General features: G+C 46.2%; 1 protein-coding gene across 11 annotated transcripts in view; it reads left to right on the top strand.

The window, feature by feature from the left end:
• KTN1 (kinectin 1) overlaps positions 1 to 22,991 on the top strand; it is a 158,019-nt gene that overhangs the window by 69,292 nt on the left and 65,736 nt on the right. For all 11 annotated transcript variants that reach the window (XM_077264547.1, XM_077264599.1, XM_077264609.1 and 8 more), the window contains exons 15-26: positions 6,536 to 6,604; positions 7,202 to 7,239; positions 7,722 to 7,812; positions 8,338 to 8,406; positions 9,152 to 9,189; positions 10,293 to 10,383; positions 11,572 to 11,640; positions 11,793 to 11,827; positions 13,116 to 13,206; positions 19,466 to 19,534; positions 20,783 to 20,820; positions 22,432 to 22,522. In XM_077264547.1, coding sequence (XP_077120662.1) covers positions 6,536 to 6,604; positions 7,202 to 7,239; positions 7,722 to 7,812; positions 8,338 to 8,406; positions 9,152 to 9,189; positions 10,293 to 10,383; positions 11,572 to 11,640; positions 11,793 to 11,827; positions 13,116 to 13,206; positions 19,466 to 19,534; positions 20,783 to 20,820; positions 22,432 to 22,522 — 789 coding nt within the window. The remainder of the gene's footprint in view (positions 1 to 6,535; positions 6,605 to 7,201; positions 7,240 to 7,721; positions 7,813 to 8,337; positions 8,407 to 9,151; positions 9,190 to 10,292; positions 10,384 to 11,571; positions 11,641 to 11,792; positions 11,828 to 13,115; positions 13,207 to 19,465; positions 19,535 to 20,782; positions 20,821 to 22,431; positions 22,523 to 22,991) is intronic.

Raw genomic sequence — 22,991 nt, forward strand, 5'->3', positions numbered from 1 at the left:
TAGCGGTAGCTCTTCCAGTTGAGATCGCAGAATTGGCAGACCAGATTGCCCATGCTTGCAAATATCTTCTGACTGCCTCTTTGGATGCGGCCTGTTGTTCTGCCAGGGCAAACAGCAACATCATTGCTACATGCCGCATTCTCTGGTTGAAACCTTCGAATGCAGAAAGAAGTCTCTCACTAACCTTGCTTTTCAAGGCTTTAGGCTTTTCGTGTCCAAACTGGATCAGATAACTTTGGATTCTAATGGCGGGAAAAGCACCTCTCTTCCCCAGTCCAGATCTAAATGTCCTTTCAATAGGAAGAGATCACTTTATTTTTGTTCCTTTCGGCCCTTCTCTTCTTCATGGTCTTACTCCCAGCAGGACTGCTCTTCCACCCAAGGGGAAAGGAAGAAGCCGTCCTTCAAACCTGCACCTCACTGGCGGCCAAAGGGTCACTCCTCCATGCCCTCTGGGTCCTGCACCAACAGGTTCTCCTCAATGTGACGGGTCACCCCCACCCGAGAATCTTTCCAGGGTGGGAGACCGGCTTCTTCTCTTCCAGGATGCATGGTTGTCGATGGTCGACGCCTGGGACAGAGAGATAGTTATGTCCGGTTACAAATCGACTTTTCTTCCTGCCCAAAGGAAGACGTTCCTTTCTGTCTCTCCCGCCAAGACTCCCATCTCAGGCCCCAGGGATTCTTTAGGCCGTCTCTTCCCTACTACGTACAGGAGTAATCGTACCCGTTCCCTGGAACGAACGGTTTTCAGGGTTCTATTCCAATCTTTTCTTAGTCCCTAAGAAAGATGGATCGCTGCGTGTGATTTTTGTATCTCAAGCGCCTACACCGTTATGTTCTGATGCGTCCTTTCAAGACGGAATCCCTATGTTCGGTAATTGCCTCCATGGAACCAGGAGAATTTCTTTGCTCTGTAGACATTCAGGATGCTTCTCTTCATATTCCTGTTTGTGTTCAGTATCAGCGATTCCTACTGTTTGCGATCCAGGAGGACCACTATCAGTTCACGGCTCTTCCCTTCGGCCTGGCCTCTGCCACCAGAGTATTCATGAAGGTCATGGCCATCCTTCGCTCCAAGGAGATTCTCATAATCCCTTACTTGTACGATCTTTTGATCAAGGGGCCATCCTGCTGAGACTGGATTGTTATCAGAGAGAAGTCCTCCCTGACCCCACTTCAGCACCTGGTGTTTCTTGGTATGAGGCTCGACACGGCCAAAGCACTCTCTAAAGCGACCAGTTCATCTGCCCCTACGTCCTGCTTGAGAGTTCTGGGGAAGATGATTGCTGCCATGGAGGTAGTCCTTTTTACCCAGTTCCATACCCTTCAGCTGGCCCTCTTGTCTCCTTGGGACAAGAGGACCGCTGCCCATTCTACTGCCTCTCAAGGTGACGCAGTCCCTGACCTAGTGGACGCTATCAGCGTCCATCCTACGAGGGAATTCCTTCCTCTCCGGTGGCAGGTTATCACCACCGATGCCAGTCTCGGTTGAGGATCAGTCTTTCTTCATCACACAGCGCAGGGTCACTGGAATGCCCAAGAAGCCTCTCTCCCCATCAGTCTCCTGGAGATTAGGGCAATTTTGCTTGCCTTTTGCCGCTGGCAGTCCCTCTTCGCAGACCAGCCGGTCCGTATACAATCAGACAACACCACTTCTGTGGCTTACATAAACCATCAAGGAGGGACTCGCAGCGGACAGGTGATGGCAGAGGTAACAAGGATTCTACGATGGGCGGAGCATCCCATTCCCGCCATATCAGCCGTACACATTCCGGGGGTGGAAAATTGGGTAGCCAATTGGGTAGTTGTTAGGGTCTCGCATTGGGGCGAGTAGTCTCTCAACTTTGCCGTTTACAACCAGATATGCCAGAGATGGGGCAGCACACCGAACATCGATCTGATGACGTCTCGGATGAACCACGCCCCTTCCCTTGCTTCTGAGAGTTGTGAAGAAGATAAATGCGGACGGAATTCCTGTAATCCTGGTAGCTCCAGATTGACCAAGAAGGGTCTGGTACACGGAGCTTGTGAACATGCTCATGAACGCTCCTTGGAGGCGTCCAGACCATCCATATCTTGTCTCACAAGGCCCCTTCTTCCACAAGAGTTCAGTTTCTGAGTTTAACGGCATGGCCGTTGAGGCCTCAGTTCTGTGGGAGGCCGCTTTTACCCATCAGGTCATTCAGACCATGATTAGGGCAAGGAAGCCAGCATCCTCTTGTACCACAGATACTGGAAGGCCTTCTTTTGGTGGAGTGAGGATAACAATTTGATCTCTTTTTTCCTTCCTGCCATCCTGGGTTTTCTACAAGCGGGTCTTGATTCTGTTCTATCTCTCAGTACACTATAGGGTCAGGTTTCTGTCAGTTCTTTTCCAATAAAATCTGGCCTTTTGTTCCCAGGTAAAGACTTTTCTTCAAGGAGTCACCCACCTGGCTTCTCCTTATCATCCCCTGATAGATCCAAGGGATCTTAACCGTGTGCTTGGCGCACACCAGCGCTCTCCTTTTGAGCCCATTCAAGACATTCAATTTTCTCTTCTGTCATGGAAAGTTGCCATCTTAGTTGCCATTACGTCTATCAGGAGAGTTTGAGTTAGTGGCATTGTCCTGATGTTCTCCGTTTATGATTCTTCATGAGGACAAGGTATTTCTCAGACCCTTTGCTTCCTTCTTGCCTAAGGTGGTTTCTTCATTTCACATTAATGAAGAAATTGTCCTTCCCTCTACGGTTCATCCTCTGGAGAAGTCCCTCCACAAGTTGGATTTGGTCAGAGCCATCCAAGTCAACCTTTCAAGGACTGCTTCCTTTCGCCTCTCTGATGCCCTATTTGTCATCTCTGAAGGTTGTTTTAAGGGGTTTCCAACTTCCAAATCCACTATTGCTCATTAGATTCGTTCAGCAATATTGGAGGCATACCGCGTTCAGGACAAACCGCCTCCTCCAGGGGTAAAAGCTCACTCCACCTTGGCAGTTCATCACCAGACTTCGGCTTTACAGATTTGTAAGGCTGCAACCTGGTCCTCTTTGCCACTTTCGTGAGGTTCTACAGGGTTCATACCCATGCCTCGTCTGATGCAGGCCTGGGAAGGAAGGTGCTGCGGGTGGCGGTTACTCACTGGCCAATCTAGGTCTGTTTTCTTTGCATTCTTTCTGTTTCCTACCCTTGGGACTGCTTTGGGACATCCCATAGTTACCTGTGTCCCACAATGAAGCGATAAATAAAGAGGGATTTTTGGAGCCTTCATTGGGGGACACAGCACCCTCCCTAATTGATTGTACCGCTTTTGGGCCTATGCACCCTTGTTGTTGGGTTGGTACCTATTTTGAATTTTTTGGATGCATCTCCTACTGCTTCAACACTAACTGAGGTACTTGGTGGGTGTATACTGCTGAGTAGGAGCTATTTTCCTTTTTCTGCTAGGGTCAGCCTCCTAGTGACAGCAGCATACACCCATGGTTACCTGTGTCCCCCAATGAAGGCTCCAAAAAAGAGATTTTACGGTGAGTACCAAAAATCCGTCTTTTTATATTTCCTAAAATCCAGCAGAATGTTTGGTGATGTATGTATGTATGTATGTATGTATGTTTTTATTTTTTTTTATTTTCCTGAATGCATACCCAGGAAATGTGATATGGAAAATAGAAACATATGTATTTATTTATTGTATATGTGACTTGGGGATGATTAAAGGAAAAGATTCTTAAATGTGTGTGCCATAAAAACTTAATTGGGGTCTAAGGGCAAACATCTTTTGGAAAGTGACATGCCAGTGTAAGGAGACTTTTATAGGCCATGCAATGCTCCCCTGGGAAATTAAATATGCAAATTTCCTCTTCAGAGAGGAAGAGGACTTGAACTCTAGCACCACCTATTGGAAGCAGCAATCCTAAAAGTCAATATTGATCCTTTTAACAAGCCTTGCCATATAACTTGGGATAAAAGACAAACCAGAATTTCAGGTTACAGATACATGTTTCGGGATGTTGCCCCCCCCCCCCCCCTCAGTACTAAGCATTAAATCTGATTTGGCTGTGTGAGAGGTACAGTTAAGTCCATATATATTTGGACAGAGACAACATTTTTCTAATTTTGGTTATAGACATTACCACAATGAATTTTAAACAAAACAATTCAGATGCAGGTGAAGTTCAGACTTTCAGCTTTCATTTGAGGGTATCCACATTCAAATTGGATCAAGGGTTTAGGAGTTTCAGCTCCTTAACATGTGCCACCCTGTTTTTAAAGGGACCAAAAGTAATTGGACAGATTAAATAATTTTAAACAAAATGTTCATTTCTAGTACTTGGTTGAAAACCCTTTGTTGGCAATGACTGCCTGAAGTCTTGAACTCATGGACATCACCAGACGCTGTGTTTCCTCCTTTTTGATGCTCTGCCAGGCCTTCACTGCGGTGGTTTTCAGTTGCTGTTTGTTTGTGGGCCTTTCTGTCTGAAGTTTAGTCTTTAACAAGTGAAATGCATGCTCAATTGGGTTGAGATCAGGTGACTGACTTTGCCATTCATGAATATTCCACTTCTTTGCTTTAATAAACTCCTGGGTTGCTTTGGCTTTGTTTTGGGTCATTGTCCATCTGTAGTATGAAACGACGACCAGTCAGTTTTGCTGCATTTGGCTGGATCTCAGCACACAGTATGGCTCTGAATACCTCAGAATTCATTCGGCTGCTTCTGTCCTGTGTCACATCATCAATAAACACTAGTGACCCAGTGCCACTGGCAGCCATGCATGCCCAAGCCATCACATTGCCTCCGCCGTGTTTTACAGATGATGTGGTATGCTTTGGATCATGAGCTGGACCACGCCTTCACCCTACTTTTCTCTTTCCATCATTCTGGTAGAGGTTGATCTTGGTTTCATCTGTCCAAAGAATGTTCTTCCAGAACTGTGCTGGCTTTTTTTAGATGTTTTTCCAGTCTAGCCTTTTTATTCTTGATGCTTATGAGTGGCTTGCACCGTGCAGTGAACCCTCTGTAGTTATTTTCATGCATTCTTCTCTTTATGGTGGATTTGGATATTGATACGCCGACCTCCTGGAGAGTGTTGTTCACTTGGTTGGCTGTTGTGAAGGGGTTTCTCTTCACCATGGAGATTATTCTGCGATCATCCACCACTGTTGTCTTTTGCATTGCTGAGTTCACCAGTGCTTTCTTTCTCAGGATGTACCAAATTGTAGATTTTGCCACTCCTAATATTGTAGCAATTTCTCGGATGGGTTTTTTCTCTTTTCGCAGGTTAAAGGTACCGTCACACTAAGCAACGTCGCCAGCGATCTGTGACGTTGCAGCGTCCTAGGGAGCGATATCGCTGTATTTGACACGCAGCAGCGATCAGAATCCCGCTGTGAAATTGCTGGTCGCTGCTAGAAGGTCTGCACATTATTTGGTCGCTAGGTCGCCGTGTATCGCCGTGTTTGACAGCAAAAGCAACCATACCAGCGATATTTTACACTGGTAACCAGGGTAAACATCGGGTTACTAAGCGCAGGGCCGCGCTTAGTAACCCGATGTTTACCCTGGTTACCAGCGTAAAATGTAAAAAAAAACAAACACTACATACTCACATGCTTCCCCCGGCGTCCGCTTCCCACACTGACTGAGCGCCGCAAATTGAAAGTGAAAGCACAGCACAGCGGTGACGTCACCGCTGTGCCCTGCTACTGCCGGCGCTCAGTCATTACAGGAAGCGGACGCCGGGGGACGCATGTAAGTATGTACTTACATTTTACGCTGGTAACCAGGGTAAACATCGGGTTACTAAGCGCGGCCCTGCGCTTAGCAACCCGATGTTTACCCTGGTTACCCGGGGACTTCGGCATCGTTGGTCGCTGGAGAGCTGTCTGTGTGACAGCTCTCCAGCGACCACACAGCGACGCTGCAGCGATCGGCATCGCTGTCGCTATCGCTGCAGCGTCGCTTAGTGTGACGGTACCTTAAGAATGGCTTGTTTCACCTGCATGGAGAGCTCCTTTGACCACATGTTTACTTCACAGCAAAACCTTCCAAATGCAAGCACCACACCTCAAATCAACTCCAGGCCTTTTATCTGCTTAATTGAGAATGACATAACGAAGGGATTGCCCACACCTGTCCATGAAATAGCCTTGGAGTCAATTGTCCAATTACTTTTGGTCCCTTTAAAAACAGGGTGGCACATGTTAAGGAGCTAAAACTCTTAAACCCTTCATCCAGTTTTAATGTGGATACCCTCAAATGAAAGGTGAAAGTCTGAACTTCAACTGCATCTGAATTGTTTTGTTTAAAATTCATTGTGGTAATGTCTATAACCAAAATTAGAAAAATGTTGTCTCTGTCCAAATATTTATGGACTTAACTGTATCTAACTGGGACCTAAGGAGTAATTGCTCTCCTTGTGGAGAGGGACAACCCTGACATGCCAATATAAGGAGACTTACAGGACATGCAACTATGCAATGCTCTTCTTTTTTTTCTACAGATTTGGATATCTATGGAACGGTATGTTGTAATCGCTTTTTTTTTTTTATTGTAGGATCTTAGGAAACAGAATGAATCATTGAATGTCCAAATACAGAAGTACATTGCTCAAATGCAAGCCCAGGTAAGATAAGTAAGCTGCTGGTCTGTAGACTCTTCTACAAGTTGCCTTGCTGAAGCCTTTGGTTTGTGATACATCTTCTAACCTCAGACTAGCCCTCTCCTCTTTAGAGATTTAGGTTCGTAGCACTTTCCATTTTTTTTGTGACCAAAACTAGAAGTACACGGGATGCTCTGATGGTTTTCCTACCTGTTAAAAATTGCTTTTAATCTTATGAAGGTCTTGATAGTTGTAACGTGATTTATGAAAATAAATAGAGTCCATCAGAATGAAAGCTGCTTGCACTAATCTGCACCCTAGTTGGGGGTCCTGAACCCTTTTTCTATTAAATCCATGATCCCTAAATGGGCTTATAAAAACAGGCCTGGTCTTGATGAGACCACTTTTGTAAGAAAATCAAGGTTTTTATTTATTTGTTTGTTTGTTTTTTTATTCTGGGAGATTTTTTGGGGGGGTTATACACATTAGTAATTAGATTTATAAATCCACGATCACGAGATCCTGAAAAGTACCATGATGCATATTGGTGAATGTGAGAAGTCGGTGAGCAGCTTGCGAGCCCAAATTATATTGGTCATTAATGGAAATTTAATTTTTCAGGCTTCAGTATCGGTTATTGCTGAGCAGCTACAAAAAACGTAAGTGGATTTGATGCATTTGGTTCACGTTGTATTAGCCCGGGTCCCAGCTGTTCAGAAGATTGACGGCCCAATTTTTCTTTAAGAAAAGCAGAATGGATGACTGTAGCTTTTCTTTGCTCCCTGTAAAGGTTTTCAACACCCACTATAAATGGGGATGAGGGGACCGGTGAACATTCGAGACATATCTTGCTGGAACAAACTGTCATCACATCACAGATATCTGTATTATCCATGTCCCTAGCTTTGGTGATGTCCTTCCTTGCTCAGTCCCACCTGTGTCACTTTCTGAGGGGCTTTCTTGAGAGACATATTAGAGGTAGTCTGTGGCTAGCACCTTGGGACCCAGGCACTTTTTTTAAACTCATTCCCTCAGTTGGAATCCATTTCTGAAAAACAATGAATGTTGCTGTTAGTGATGGCTTTTATGTGTCCCTTGTACCGTCTCTGCCAGTAAGAGGCATACTATTTTGTCTTTGCAGCATTGAAGAGAAAGACAAGGAGATAAGGCAGGTGAAGGATGCTGTAGCTCTTGAACAAGCCAATTTTGCAAACAGTGGAGAGGAACTAAAGGTAATGTACGAGTCCTGGAAAAAAATAAAATTTTAAGCTTTAAAGTAGTTATCCGATGAAAACTTCCTGATCAATGAGCTTCTGACCGCTGGGACCCGCATCTATTGTCAGAACAGAGAATTTTTATGCCAGTTACAAAATGGAGCTACAGGTCCGACTCTGGACTGTACCACTCCATTCATTCTCTATAGGGCTGCTGGAAAAAGGCGAGCGCAGCGCTCGGCAGCCTCATAAGGAATGCATGGTCAGCAGTGCCGCTCCATTCGAAAGTGTATAAAAGTAACTCATTCCTGACATTCTGATCCCCACCGATCAACACGTTAACACCAGACAACCCCTTGCAAATAAAGTTGTCTGCACATCCTTGTTTAATATTTGGGCATCTGCAAAGGGCAGTCTTCGGAGAGTGGTCTCCATATAGTATGCTCTTAAAGAAGGCATTTTTTTATTATTCGTTCACCTCTGTTTTCAGTCCTTTTAGGTTTGATGGACTCATTGTCACATTGGCATCTCAATCTCTTCCAGACACTACACAGAGAAAACCTATCACTAAAGGCTGAGCTGCAGGGTATTCATTCTGCAAAGAGTGAACAGGTAAGGAGGGTCTCGATGCGAACTCAAATTTCTTAACTTGAGACAGACGTAATGTGAACATATTTTAGCATTCAGATTACGACTGCAAGTCCTTTGCCTCAGGACGGATTCACACATCCATGTGTCGTGGTCTTTGCATGTACCACCTGTTATACTTCTGATCCGAACTTGACCGCTTCTTATAGGCCTATGAAGCTGTTGCGGAGTCCCACGACCAGTCTGGGACACATGGATGTGTGAATGCAGTATTACCTAGTTTTATGATCTGAGCTTACAGTATCGTTGGATTTATGATGCTGGTCCTTAAAATCAGTAGATGTTCAATAAGACCAGAACTTGTGGCCATGTCGTGGATGCTATAATGACAGTGAGAAAGTAGTAGGTGTGTTCATACAGGACTTATCCACTATGGCAAAAAAAAAATCTCATCAAAAGACTTAACCTGTACTGCAGCTAATGATTGAGCTCAGCGGCTTTCCACGAGGAGACTGCATAAGCTTCTTAAAACGGTTGAGCTCACTGACTGGCTGCAGTGTTCATGTCACATTTTGGAGCCCAGGAGCAGCTATGGGGTCTCTACACACCCCAGGACTGGGATTCTCTGAAAAGCAGCCACCCTTTTAATCTGATCCTCTGTCTGTATGGTGACCTGCGCTTTTCATCAGTTTTCACTGGCCATATCCATCCCTTTTGTATACTCTGTGTTACCAGGAAATTATAATAGTGTCTGTATTTTCTGTTTCAGTCTGCTGCTGCTCAGTCGCTGGAAAAATTGCAGAAGAGGTATGTGTTTAACAGGCTGCTTTACTAACCCCAATACTTAAACTTTTCTATGTGGGTGTTCGGCATATAAATGGGTGTGGACGGCTGAAATCTCATCATGAGTTATGTGTAGAGATGGATAATGACTGGGATTACTGCACACACTTCTCTGATAGGTTGTCACCCAGCTTTCCTGGTTCTCAAATAGCCTATCTAGACTGAGCCACAAGAATCCCAGCTCATGTTCTGGAGTCTAGGAAAGCTGAGTTATGTAATTTTAAAGGGAATAACTATGCTTTTAAATCCCAATTTTTTTTTTTTTACATGGGTGGTGTTGTGGGCTTTTTTTTGTCAAGAGTTATTTGAAAAAGAGGAAATACATTAATCAGAAATCTTGCAATTTTCTATCTTGATCCTAGGCCTTATTCTACCTCTCTGTAAAGATTTTTCAGCAGTCATATAATTTTATTGACAGATAAAATCTATATAAATCAGATAACACAGGATCCACTATTTAAAATACGTGCGGTCACAGCTCACCTCCCCCTCCTGTACAATGACTGATAACGCCTCTATATACAGTAGATAATACAGGATCCACCATTCACAATAGGTGATGTCACAGCTCACCTCCTCCTCCTGTACAATGACTGGTAACGCCTCTCTATACAATAGATAACACAGGATTCACCATTCTCAATAGGTGCTGTCACAGCTCACCTCCTCCCACAGTAGGTGATGTCACAGCTCAGCTCCACCCACTTCCTGCACAGTGACCTTTGCCCTGATGAGTGCATGCTCATTACATACTTAGTACCGTTCAGTTGAGTCTGTCGGCATTTTTAGCTCTTTAATACATTGTGAAATGAAATATGTGACTGTCGCATTTCATGCCTGCTGCGCTATGATCATTCTGCAGACTTCTATTTGACCCCATTGTCTGTTCTGTTTCCTAAGCCAGTTCAGTTGTGCTAAATTTTTTAGTTCGTCATTTAATCCCGGGGTCGTGAATGCTGGTTTCGCTCACAGAGACTGCATCCAGTGTGCGCAGACATAATACAGTATCTACTCTGTCTGTGATGAATACAATTATACTAAATATGTCTGTTCTCGGCTTTCCTCAGTATTGGGGAAAAGGATGATAAGATCAAAGCTCTGGAAGTGAGACTGGAGGCTGAGCTTTTGAAGGTGACGAGTACCATGGAGGATTACAAGGTATATGCTGCTTTCCCTGTAATTTACAGAATTATTTAGGGAGATTGATACTTTGCCCTGGGAAAAAGAACCTTTACATGGTAGGAACTGGGAGCTGTTGATACTTTGTGTCCGTCCTACATCCCTCAACCCTGTACTCGGCCCCTGGCTCTCAAACCTTGCCTCCCCCCATAGTTCCTGGCCTCTGGACCCCGACCCTTCTCCTCCCCACTTCCCTGCCTTGTGCCAGGCCTCTAGACTCTACCCTCCTTGACCCCGCTCTGCTTCTGGCCCTTTCCTGTTCCTGACTTCTGGCGCCCGACCCACCCCTCTCCTTCGCCCGGCCTCTGGCGCTCTCCTTCGCCCGGCCTCTGGCGCTCTCCTTCGCCCGGCCTCTGGCGCTCTCCTTCGCCCGGCCTCTGGCGCTCTCCTTCGCCCGGCCTCTGGCGCTCTCCTTCGCCCGGCCTCTGGCGCTCTCCTTCGCCCGGCCTCTGGCGCTCTCCTTCGCCCGGCCTCTGGCGCTCTCCTTCGCCCGGCCTCTGGCGCTCTCCTTCGCCCGGCCTCTGGCGCTCTCCTTCGCCCGGCCTCTGGCGCTCTCCTTCGCCCGGCCTCTGGCGCTCTCCTTCGCCCGGCCTCTGGCGCTCTCCTTCGCCCGGCCTCTGGCGCTCTCCTTCGCCCGGCCTCTGGCGCTCTCCTTCGCCCGGCCTCTGGCGCTCTCCTTCGCCCGGCCTCTGGCGCTCTCCTTCGCCCGGCCTCTGGCGCTCTCCTTCGCCCGGCCTCTGGCGCTCTCCTTCGCCCGGCCTCTGGCGCTCTCCTTCGCCCGGCCTGTGGCGCTCTCCTTCGCCCGGCCTCTGGCGCTCGACGTGCCCCTCTCCTGCGCCCGGCCTCTGGCGCTCTCCTTAGCCCGGCCTCTGGCGCTCGACGTGCCCCTCTCCTGCGCCCGGCCTCTGGCGCTCTCCTGCGCCCGGCCTCTGGCGCTCGACGTGCCGCTCTCCTGCGCCTTGCCTCTGTACGCTCGACCCGCCCCTCTCCTGCGCCTTGGCCTCTTCCCTCTTGGTTTCCTTAATTTTTTAAAGTCCACTGTTATAAGTCTTTCTAATAAAGAGCATGGTTTTGATGCATCAGGGAGTTGCTATGTATGCAGTTTATCAGATCAGTGTGCTGGACACAGGTACCAAATTATTAAACACCATTTCCTTGCGATTTTAGATTCTACAGAATCTCAATAATGAGTTACAGGCCCAGGTACAGAAGCTGCAGGAACAGTCTCAGGACCAGGTAAAGCTGGGATTATACAGACTTCTGACTAGTCAGATTATCGTGCAAATGATAAGATTGGTCAGATATCTATACATGTAAAAGCACCAGACATGATTTTGTACTTGATATGATTGCATGGCATCTGATTATTTGCTTTGTCCCCTCTTTAGACACATAAAGAAGTGCTTGTTCAGCTGGAGAAGAGGTAATTGTCTGTTTCCCCTGTGGCATTATGCATTTTCTTTCTGGTGTTTTTTTATCCTCTTTTAATTTTTCAAGGTATTTATTGGATGGAGAGACATTAATGTTTGTCAATTATTTAGCTAATGTAGGTTAGTTCATTATTAAATACTGACTTATATTTTAGGAAGTTGCTTAAAGGGAACCTGTCAGCAGGATTGTGCAGAGTAACCTACAGACAGTATCAGTTTGGTGGCATTATACTGATCACAATGATACCTGGTGATGAAATCCGTCTTGTGGTTGTTGTTGTTTAATAATCTTTATTTGCAGTTTTCGGTTAATGAGATGCTCGTGCTTCGGCGCAGCCTGTGGGGGGAAGTCTTCATGTGGTGCACTGATAAGGTATTTATCTGTATGGCTTCTGACAGGTCACTGATCCCTCACTGACCAGTCCCATATGTTACATACTGCATAAAATATGGTTTGAAGAAATAAAGTTCACTTTCACTAGGCCTGCGCCGTAGCATGATGCGGTGGATAATATGCCTGTTTTTGTTTTATTTTGACATTTTTGTTTTATCAAACAAAACTATATCTTAATGAAAATAGCGCCATTTTGGTAGGAAAAAAAAAACTCCATCAAGATGGCATCGGCGGTGGCTGCGCAAGTGGCATCTATCGGAACGATGCTACTGCGCAGGCTCCATCAGCGCCATTTTGATGGAGCCTAATTTTTTATTTCTCTAGCAAATTGGAACAGGTATGGCACAGGTGTGGCCGCTGGCGCCATTTAAAAACAAAAAACAAACGATATGTCAAAATACAACTAAATCATTTTATCCACCGCATCATGCTAAAGCGCAGGCGCCTGCCTGATGAATGTAAATTTTTTTTATTCAAAGCGTATTTTATGCAATATGTAAAATGGGGGCAGGTCATCAGTGACCTGTCAACAGTCTGCATTATGAATACCTAATCATAGCACCGCATGAAGACCTCCCACAGGCCGCATCGGAGCATGGGCATATCACTAACTCAAAACTGAAAATAAAGATTAAACAACCACAAGACAGACTTCATCACCAGGTATCAGAGTGTAATCAGCATAACGGCGCTGACCTGACACTGTAGGTTACTGTGCACAATCCTGCTGACAGGTTCCCTTTAGGTGGCAATTCCCTAATATATCACAAGCCATTTTATCATCCCTAGATCTGGATGCCTTGCACGTTGCAATACAACCACATTCGCTTTCACAGGGCAATGTAACATCTGGACACTTCTCATCTTGTTTATTTATTTTTTTTAAGCATGCAAGAAAAGGATGAAAAACTCAAAACTGTTGAAGAGTTGTTGGAGACGGGTCTCATAGAAGTTGCAAACAAAGAAGAGGCTTTACGGGTAATGATTGAAAGCAGTACATAACAGTAGAATTCCTTTCTCCTACGCCTCATTGGGGGACACAGGACCATGGGTGTTATGCTGCTGCCACTAGGAGGGCACTAAGTAATACAGAAAGAATAGCTCCTCCCCTGCAGTATACACCCTCCTGCTGGCTCTCAGTGAACCAGTTCTTGCTTAGTGTCTGTTGGAGGCACTTGGGTCTGCTTTCAAACCCTACCGTTTGTATTTTCATTTTTTATTTTTATTCTATTTTTTCCTTAACGGAGCGAATGGGGGCGACGGATCCTTTCTAGGTTCCGATCTCCCCCGAACCATCAACAGGCAAGAACGCGGAGCGTACCTCCCCGTACCCTTTCCTGCACCGTTGGATGCCAGCCCTGAGCTCACCTTACGGGCGACGGTTCCTTCGCGTTCCGATCTTCCCCCTCTATAGCAGGCGACCACATGGTGTAGCCCTCCATTTACCTCTCCCGGAGCCAGGTGCTTAGCTGGACATGATGTTTATGGCGTCCGTGCAGCCCCCCACTGCATCACCACTGTTATAGCGGATGGTGGAAGGCGGCAGAAGCTCTCCACCCCCTCCCTGACTATGGCGACGGTGGATTGAGCACCGGCCCACCTCATCTACCGTGAGTACACCTGCGGGGCCGAGGCGCTGGGAGGTCCTGGTCCCTGGGATAGGGGAGGTCAGCATATACCTTAAAACCCGGGTGCGTGGGTCATGTCGGTCCGCACCAATAGCGGCCGCGGCACTGCAAGCCTGCAACCGCCAGCTTAAAATTTAGCCCCCGGCTTTTCTCTCATTTAGGCCGGAACGTTGGCTCCGCCCACCACTCTGGCGCTTCTCGTTCTGAGAGAAGCGCCTTCTCTTCCTGATCTCGGCGGCCATCTTTGGACACCCACAGGGCTGATGCTACAGCGCTGCTACAGCGTTTTCAATCACAGCTTCAGGGATTAGTGATTTCTGTGGACACGTTGCGGACCTCCCCCGGGGACTCAAGACACAGGACCTGGGTAAGCTGCCGAAACATAGCTTAACCCTTCCCCTGCTAGTAAGCGCTCTCCTCAAGACTACACTGTGTCTCAATCAAAGTCTAACAAAAGGTCTGGGAAAACCCACACTGTGTTTTTTGCTGCTTGTACCGCTTGTAAGGTATCTCTTCCCCGGGGTCAGAATACTGCGTTACGCTCAGCTTGTGAACCGGTGACTGCTCAGGAACCACCTGTAACTGATACCGAACCCGGTGAGCCGAGTCCCCCTGAGTGGGCTACCTCCCTTACCCGGTCTATGGCATCCCTGGCCAAAGCGTTAGACTCTTTCCGAGACCCTTCTCTAACCAGGGCACTTTTACGGATGATGCTTCAGATGATCTGAACCCCTTGTACTCTAGGGGTCGTACCTTACCAAGGAGCTCTCGCTCTTCCAGGAAAAGGACCCATGCCTTGTCCCCAGCCCATCACCGGGAATCGGGTTCTGAGAGTTCCATTTCTGGCTCCCCCTCCCTTGGGGCTAGTAGAGAACCTGGCTCAGAGGACGATTCTGACACGTCACTAGATCAGGAATTTCAACACGATCAGGAGACTCTCGACTCTCTCATTGAGTCAATAAACAAGGCCCTGAAGCTAGATGAGGAACCTTTATCTAAAACGGATCATGCTGTGTCCTTTAAGAGGACCAAGCGGGCTCACAGAGTGTTCGCCAATCATTCCGAATTTAAGGAAATCGTTGAATCTCACAGGATTCGTCCAGTTACACGCTTGACAGGGCAAAAGCCCATAGAGTCAAAATATCCCTTTGCTCCTGATCTAAGAAAAGATTGGTCACAGTCTCCTCTGGTAGATCCTCCAGTATCGCGCCTAGCTACTAAGTCTATTTTATCGTCTTCGGAGGGCACCTCGATTAAAGACCCCACCGATCGTCAGATCGACAATATGGCTAGTTCAGCTTTTAAAGCTTCAACAGCCGCACTCTTCCCATTTTTTGCCGCAACGTGGGTGGCTAAGGCTATGACCCATTGGGCTGAGGTCTAGTCTTCAGCTGTTCTGGATACCAATCTTCCCCCCGAGGTAGCAGACCTCGCTACTCAGCCAGAGCTGGGGATTTTCTAGTCACCGCGACTCTGGATGTCGCTGACTGCGCTTCTCAAGCAGCAGCAAACACCATCACCATTCGGAGGTCCTTATGGCTCAGGGACTAGCGCACGGATTCTGCTTCCAAAAAGTCATTGACTTCTTTACCATATCAGAGCGGTCACCTTTTTGGCGAAAAACTCAATCAATTTCCGATGCTACTGGAGGGAAGAGTAAATTTCTCCCACAACAGAGACTCTTTCGGACCTTTTGGAACCAGCAACAGCAGGCTCGGTCCCGATTTTTTTCGTTTTAACTCAAATTGGTCCTCTACTTCCACATCTTCCGGACGCGGCCAGGCACAACGTAGGGGTAGAGGTCCCCAGACCTCTTACAAACCTTCCCCTTCATGGAGAGTCAGGCATAGACAGTCAGGATCCAGGGGGTCCAGACCGGGCATCTCCCACACAGTGACTCCCGGTGGTATCCGGAGGACACCCTCAAAGTAGGCGGCCGACTGCTTTCCTTCACCGACGCATGGCTCTCGGTCGTTCACAACTAATGGGTCCACGACCTAGTGTCCTCCGGATACAAGATAGAATTCTTCTCTCTTCCGCCAAATCGTTTTTTCCTGTCTTCTCCTCCCAGGGCAAAGGCATCAGAGTTCTTTCAAGCTATAAGCTCTCTAAAAGAAGACTGGGTTATTATCCCGGTCACTCAAAGCGAAAGGTTTCAAGATTTTTATTCAAACCTGTTCATTGTTCCAAAGAAGAACGGTACTGGACCTAAAACTGCTGAACAAGTCCGCCAGGGTACGACGGTTCCGAATGGAATCGTTTCGTTCTTTCATCGCCTCCATGGAAAAAGGCGAGTTCCTGGCATCTATAGAAGTTCAGGACGCGTACCTCCCCATTCCAATTTTCCCTTCTCACCAGAGGTTCCTTTGCTTCGCAGTTCAGGAACAACACTTCCAATTCGTTGCTTTGCCTTTCGGCCTCGCCACCGCTCCCAGGGTATTTACCATTACCAAGGTCATGGCGGCCGCCGTGGCCATCCTTCACACCCGAGGCGTGGTGGTGCTACTGTATCTAGACGATATCCTCATCAAAGGCCCCTCTTTCCGCTCCTGCAAGGAGGGCGTGAACATCACAATAGATTCTCTTTCTCGCTTGGGTTGGAAGATAAACTTCAAAAAATCTTCCCCAGTACCGGCTCAGCGAATTTCCTTTCTAGGAATGATACTGGACTCGTCCCAGGGGTTGGTGCTCCTTCCCCCAGAAAAGATCTCAGCCTTACAGCGGGAAGCTCAGAAGCTCTCTCAGCCTCACTCACTCTCTGCGCTTCAGTATGGGAGTCCTCGGAAGGATGGTAGCAGCCTTGGAGGCGGTCCCATTTGCCCAATTACACCTCCGTCCCTTACAGCATGCCCTCCTGGCTGTTTGGGACAGGAACCCGTTCTCCCTCGACCGTCGGTTCTTCCTTCCCCAGCGAGTCAGACAGTCTCTCAGATGGTGGACATTAAAGTCCTCCCTGAATCAAGGGAAGTCTTTTCTTCCAGTACTTTGGCTAGTGGTGACAACAGATGCCAGTCTTCTAGGCTGGGGAGCGGTGTTCTTACATCACACTGCTCAGCGCCGCTGGTCACTTCAGGAATCACGCCTTCCGATCAACATCTTAGATATTCGGGCAATCAGGTTAGCTCTTCTACAATTCCATCCCTTCCTGGTGGGTCGTCCCATCAGGATTCAGTCCGACAATGTCACTGCAGTGGCATACATCAACCGACGGGGGATCCCGCAGCATGGCAGCCATGAACGAGGTAGGCTACGTTCTCCGTTGGGCCGAGGAAAACCGCTCAATGATTTCTGTGGTTCACATCCCAGGAGTGGACAATTGGGAGGCCGATTTCCTCAGTCGTCAAGCCCTCGACTCCGGGGAGTGGTCGCTCCATCCAGAGATCTTCCACCAGATCTGCTGTCGTTGGGGAACTCCGGACGTGGATCTGATGGCCTCACGGCTAAATTCCAAGGTTCCCGACTTCATAGCTCGGTCCCACGACCCAGCAGCCATCGGGGCAGATGCACTCGTACTCGCGTGCCATCATTTTCGGCTTCCGTACATATTTCCCCCGCTCCCCATACTGCCAAGAGTCATCAAGAAGATCAGAGCGGTGGGAGTACCAGTAATCCTGATTGCGCCAGATTGTCTGCGCCGGGCGTGGTACTAGTTCAACTAGTCGCCGATGTTCCCTGGCGATTACTGAATCGCGCAGACCTGCTATCACAGGGCCCCATTTACCACCAGAACTCCGAGGCCCTGTGTTTGACGGCATGGCTTTTGAGTCCTGGGTTGTAACCCAGGCAGGTTTCTCTCCGGAAGTCATTTCTACCATGATCAGCGCTAGAAAGCCTACGTCTATGCGCATTTATCATCGCACTTGGAAAACCTTCTTTTCCTGGTGCAACGACCGGGGACGTTCTCCTCTTGAATTTTCCATTCCTTCCATCCTCAAATTTTTACAAACGGGTTTGGACTTGGGTCTTGCCCTTAGTTCTCTCGAGGGGAAGATTTCAGCCCTGTCCGTTCTGTTCCAACACAGGATTTCCAACAGATTACAAGTGAAGACGTTCATTCAGGGAGTCTCCCATAGGGTGCCACCCTATAAGATGCCGTTGGAACCATGGGACCTTAATCTGGTCCTCGGAGTCTTGCAAGAAGCTCCTTTCGAACCTCTACAGGGGGTTTCCCTGTCCGTTCTTTCATGGAAGGTTGCCTTCCTGGTTGCGGTCATGTCCATTAGACGAGTCTCGGAGCTGGCGGCTTTGTCTTGTCAAGCTCCGTTCCTCTGAATTTTCATCAGGATAAGGTGGTTCTGAGAACATCCCCGTCCTTTTTGCCAAAAGTTGTCTCATCCTTTCATCTCAATCAGGAGATTATCTTAACGTCTCTGTCCGGCACCAGTACATCGCATCGAGAAGGCCCTCCACACACTGGATTTAGTGAGAGCTCTCAAGAGATACGTCTTTGCAGACGGCGTCCTTCCGCAGGTCAGATGTCCTGTTTGTGCTCCAGGAAGGGCTAAGGAAGGAGTTTCCTGCTTCCAAGGCGACAATAGCCAAATGGATTCGTTCAGCTATTCAGGAGTCCTACCGAGTCAGAGGTCATCGTTGTCCCAGCAGGGATTAAGGCTCATTCCACTCGGTCAGTCTTGGGCCATCCGGCACCAAGCTTCGGCAGCACAAGTTTGCAGAGCTGTGACCTGGTCCAGTCTGCATGCGTTTACAAAACATTACCATATTCATTCTCAGGCATCGGCAGATGAATTTTGCAGGCGGCTGTGCCGCATCTGTAACCTGTGGGTACAAGGAGCAATTACAGTTGATTGTTCCCCACCCAGGGACTGCTTTAGGATGTCCCATGGTCCTGTGTCCCCCAATGAGGCCTAGGAGAAACAGGGATTTTTGTGTACTCACTGTAAAATCCTTTTCTCCGAGCCAATCATTGGGGGACACAGCACCCACCCTGTTAGCCTAACGGCTTTGGTTTTTCTGTGTTGGCTTGGTTTTGACATAGTTCATCCTGGTTAAATGTTACACTCCTACTGCTTTGTTACCAAACTGGTTCACTTGGACCCAGCAGGAGGGTGTATACTGCCGGGAAGGAGCTATCTTTTCTGTATTACTTAGTGTCCTCCTAGTGGCAGCAGCATAACACCCATGGTTCTGTGTCCCCCAATGATTGGCTCGGAGAAAAGGATTTTACGGTGAGTACACAAAAATCCCTGTTCTATCCAGTATCAACACATTCTGATAATCCAGAACTGGAACAGAAAACATAAAATCATCTAAAATCTGAACAAATATTTACTTCTGAAAAAAAAAAATGTATAGAACCGGCTGCACTGTTTCCGTTTGCAGTCAATCTGTTTTTTCTAAACAGTTTGTGATCGGTTACTCATATTTTTCTGAGGCGGTCTGATAATCTAGAATATCTGGGAACTTGCTTAATGTCCCTTACAGTTAATAATCTATTAGTAAAATATTCAGCAAACTTATCTTCTAAATTTGCAATGTGTTTCTGCCTTCTAATTATATGTAGTAATCGAGACTTGAGCTGCTTTGTATTTTGACCTTTGTGATGTGTTTGGTTGACTTTTCAACTATAATTTTTTTTAAATTTTTTTAAGTTGCTGAGAGATGAAAATGCATCCTTAAGAAAGGATTTTCAGAATATCAAGGCACTACACAACGACCAGGTAAATCCGCAAATTTTTTTTTTCTTCCTTCTTTAGAAAAAAAGTGTAGTAAAGTGATAAACGTGAAAATTCCAGCGTCACCCTAATTTCAGTTTTGTTGGCGGTGTAAACCTTCGCTGATAAATACGCCATAAACCTAACAGGGGTATCTGATGAAAAGAAGTCGATCTGTACTGATCTGCAAGTCCATCTTTCACCACACACACACACACACACACACACACACACACACACACACACACACACACACACACACACACACACACACACTTATTTCACCACAGAGCATCTTATAAGGCCATCATTAACCTTTGTGCAGCATTATATGGGGCGTATTTTGTATGGAGCATCTTATAGCGCCATCATGAACTGTACGGAGCATCTTATGGGGCTCCTGATTCAATATGGATATTCACAAACACTTAACCTACTGATGTCTAGATTAATTTTACTTTTATTGGTATCTATTTTTATTTTTGAAATTTACCAATAGCTGCTGCATTTCCCACTCTGGGCTTATACTCGAGTCATTAAGTTTTCCCATTTTTTTGTGTGGCAAAATTAGGCGTCTCGGCTTATACTCGGGTCGGCTTATACTCGAGTATATACGGTATTTGAAATGTTTTTGAGTTTTCTGGTTCCCCATATACAGTTTGTGTAAAATGCAAACTGCTTAACTCACCCTCAAGTGGTCCGGAGCTGAGGCCACTGCTTCCATTGTTCCATAAAGCTGTTAATGTGGACAGTGCTGCGGCCAATAAGCGAGCCAAGCGGCTCATGCCATCTACTCAAGCTGTAGTGCTGTCAATTCGATAGACGATAACAGAAATAGAGAGCAGCGTCAGAGACTGTGTTGAACCAGGGGAGGGTGAGTAAACCCCCCCCCCCCCCCCTTTTTTTTTTTTTTCTAACCGAACATTTTTCAAAATCTAAAAAAAACCCTTTAGTTATCCAGTGAAGACACTTGCCGCTGTGAATGGGACAGCAGCATGGCTCCATTAAAATAAATTTGAGCCTACTTCAGCTTCTTGTATAGTCAAAGGGTAGATGGTTCTGCTTTGCTGGTATCGCAGCTGTAGCGGTCCTAGACATTCCTCTGCTACCATAATGGCCAATTTTAGCAATATGCCGTCACTTTATTTGATGGGAATATCCTTTTAAACAATAATGCAGTTAAGCGTTAAAGTTTTTTTGCCTATATTTGCCACCAAACATTGCTGTAATTTTTTACCTTGTGTATTCTTTCAGGTAGCCCTCACATCTGTGGTTGAAGATCTAAAAATGGCGTAAGTTAACGTTGACAAATTGAGCGGAGTTTCATCAACAATTTCCAATCTGTCCATTTTGGTGCAACTGGGAGATGGGGGGACTTCCGACAGATGAGAAGAGGATTGGGCATTTGTAATTACAGCTCCAAATCCTCATTCAGGGGGTATCTGCAGCCCTACCAGCTCTCCTTCTCCAAGCTTGAGCCGTCCATGTATTCCCTTTTTTAAGTGTTCATTTGACAGCTGAATTTGTGAGTTGGACCCATGGACAAAAGCATCATAGCAGATGCTTGCTTGGAATACTTAGTGGGGAGACCACCACCAAAAAGGCATCTATATTTAATGTCATTTTTAACCCTTTCGATCCTACGGTGATCAAATCACGACATCCCGTTTGACAACTCGTGTACAATCACAGGTTACTGCAGACGGTGCCGTAAACGTGACTGATTAGCTCTACAATGTCATAATAGATTGAAACTTATAAAGCTAGTCACCATGGTACCACATAATACAACGGCCATCCGTACCAAAAAGTGACCACTGACCCTTAGGGCCTATCATCAAATGCATATACCAAAACAAAGAAAAAACGATGAAATAACGGTCCAACTCAAAATAAATACAAATATAAACTTTTATTATTTACTTAAATGTGACCAAAAAGTAAGGAGGGAAAGTTTGACACTACCAGAAAAACACTGAGAGCAGCAGGAGGCGCCTGCCCAGGACCATGTCTACAAATAACAATAGGACCCAATAGATATGGCTTTGCTGAAAAAACTAAGCAAAAAATACTTGAAAGAATAACGCAAAAACCAAATACTTATTAGTACAAAAATGTTGCGGCTAATAGACCAATAGTCAGCAACAATGCCTAGGCCATTAGTAATGCAGCGATACACAGAAGTAGCTAAAAAATCACTAGAAGAGGTGAGAGGTACCATGAGCTCAGCTAGTATACAATACTAAAGCCAAATGGTAATTACCATTAGCATAACAGCTACTAGGATCGCTGAAGTAACTTACCGCACAGTAGGACAATGGTGCCTGGGGACGCGCCTCCGCCCCAAGCACCAGGCACCATTGTCCTACTGTGCGGTAAGTTACTTCAGCGATCCTAGTAGCTGTTATGCTAATGGTAATTACCATTTGGCTTTAGTATTGTATACTAGCTGAGCTCATGGTACCTCTCACCTCTTCTAGTGATTTTTTAGCTACTTCTGTGTATCGCTGCATTACTAATGGCCTAGGCATTGTTGCTGACTATTGGTCTATTAGCCGCAACATTTTTGTACTAATAAGTATTTGGTTTTTGCGTTATTCTTTCAAGTATTTTTTGCTTAGTTTTTTCAGCAAAGCCATATCTATTGGGTCCTATTGTTATTTGTAGACATGGTCCTGGGCAGGCGCCTCCTGCTGCTCTCAGTGTTTTTCTGGTAGTGTCAAACTTTCCCTCCTTACTTTTTGGTCACATTTAAGTAAATAATAAAAGTTTATATTTGTATTTATTTTGAGTTGGACCGTTATTTCATCGTTTTTTCTTTGTTTTGGTAATGTCATAATAGGCGGTCATAATGGTGTGAACTTTCTTCTTCCATTTTATTAAAATGTAAATGATCCTTTTAGGATCCATGAGAAGGATGGCAAGATCAAGTCGGTAGAAGATCTCCTACAGGCTCAGCAGCTGAGGGCTGACAAGGAGGGGAGAACTGTGCAGGTATTTCCCAGTCCCATCCACAGTGTGTTAGCACGCAGGGATTGTCTTGAAAAATTATTATTATTTTTATATAAAAAGACCAAATGAAAATATCATGGACATAAAAAGCGTGTGTACCTCAAAATGGTACCAATAAAAAGAAAAGACAGTTTACAAACAAACAAGCCCACACACCGCTCCATTGACCGGAAAAGCAGAAACATAAAAAAAATTATGGATCCTAGAAAATAGTAGCACAAAATTTAGATTTGTTTTTCACCATATATGATATGGTAAAATGGGTACCATCATTCAAAAATAGGTTTTGTTTTGCTAAAACTTAAGCCCACAACATGATATAGCAATGGGGGGAAAAAAGGTCAGGGTTCTTGAAAAAAGAGAAAATAAGCACGAAACTGAAACTTTGGCCCCATAATGAAGAAGTTGATGTCATCATCCAAGTCCGTGTTACATTGTCGTCCATGCATCA

This window comes from Ranitomeya variabilis, chromosome 1, assembly GCF_051348905.1.
Source record: "Ranitomeya variabilis isolate aRanVar5 chromosome 1, aRanVar5.hap1, whole genome shotgun sequence".
Classification (NCBI taxonomy): domain Eukaryota; kingdom Metazoa; phylum Chordata; class Amphibia; order Anura; family Dendrobatidae; genus Ranitomeya; species Ranitomeya variabilis.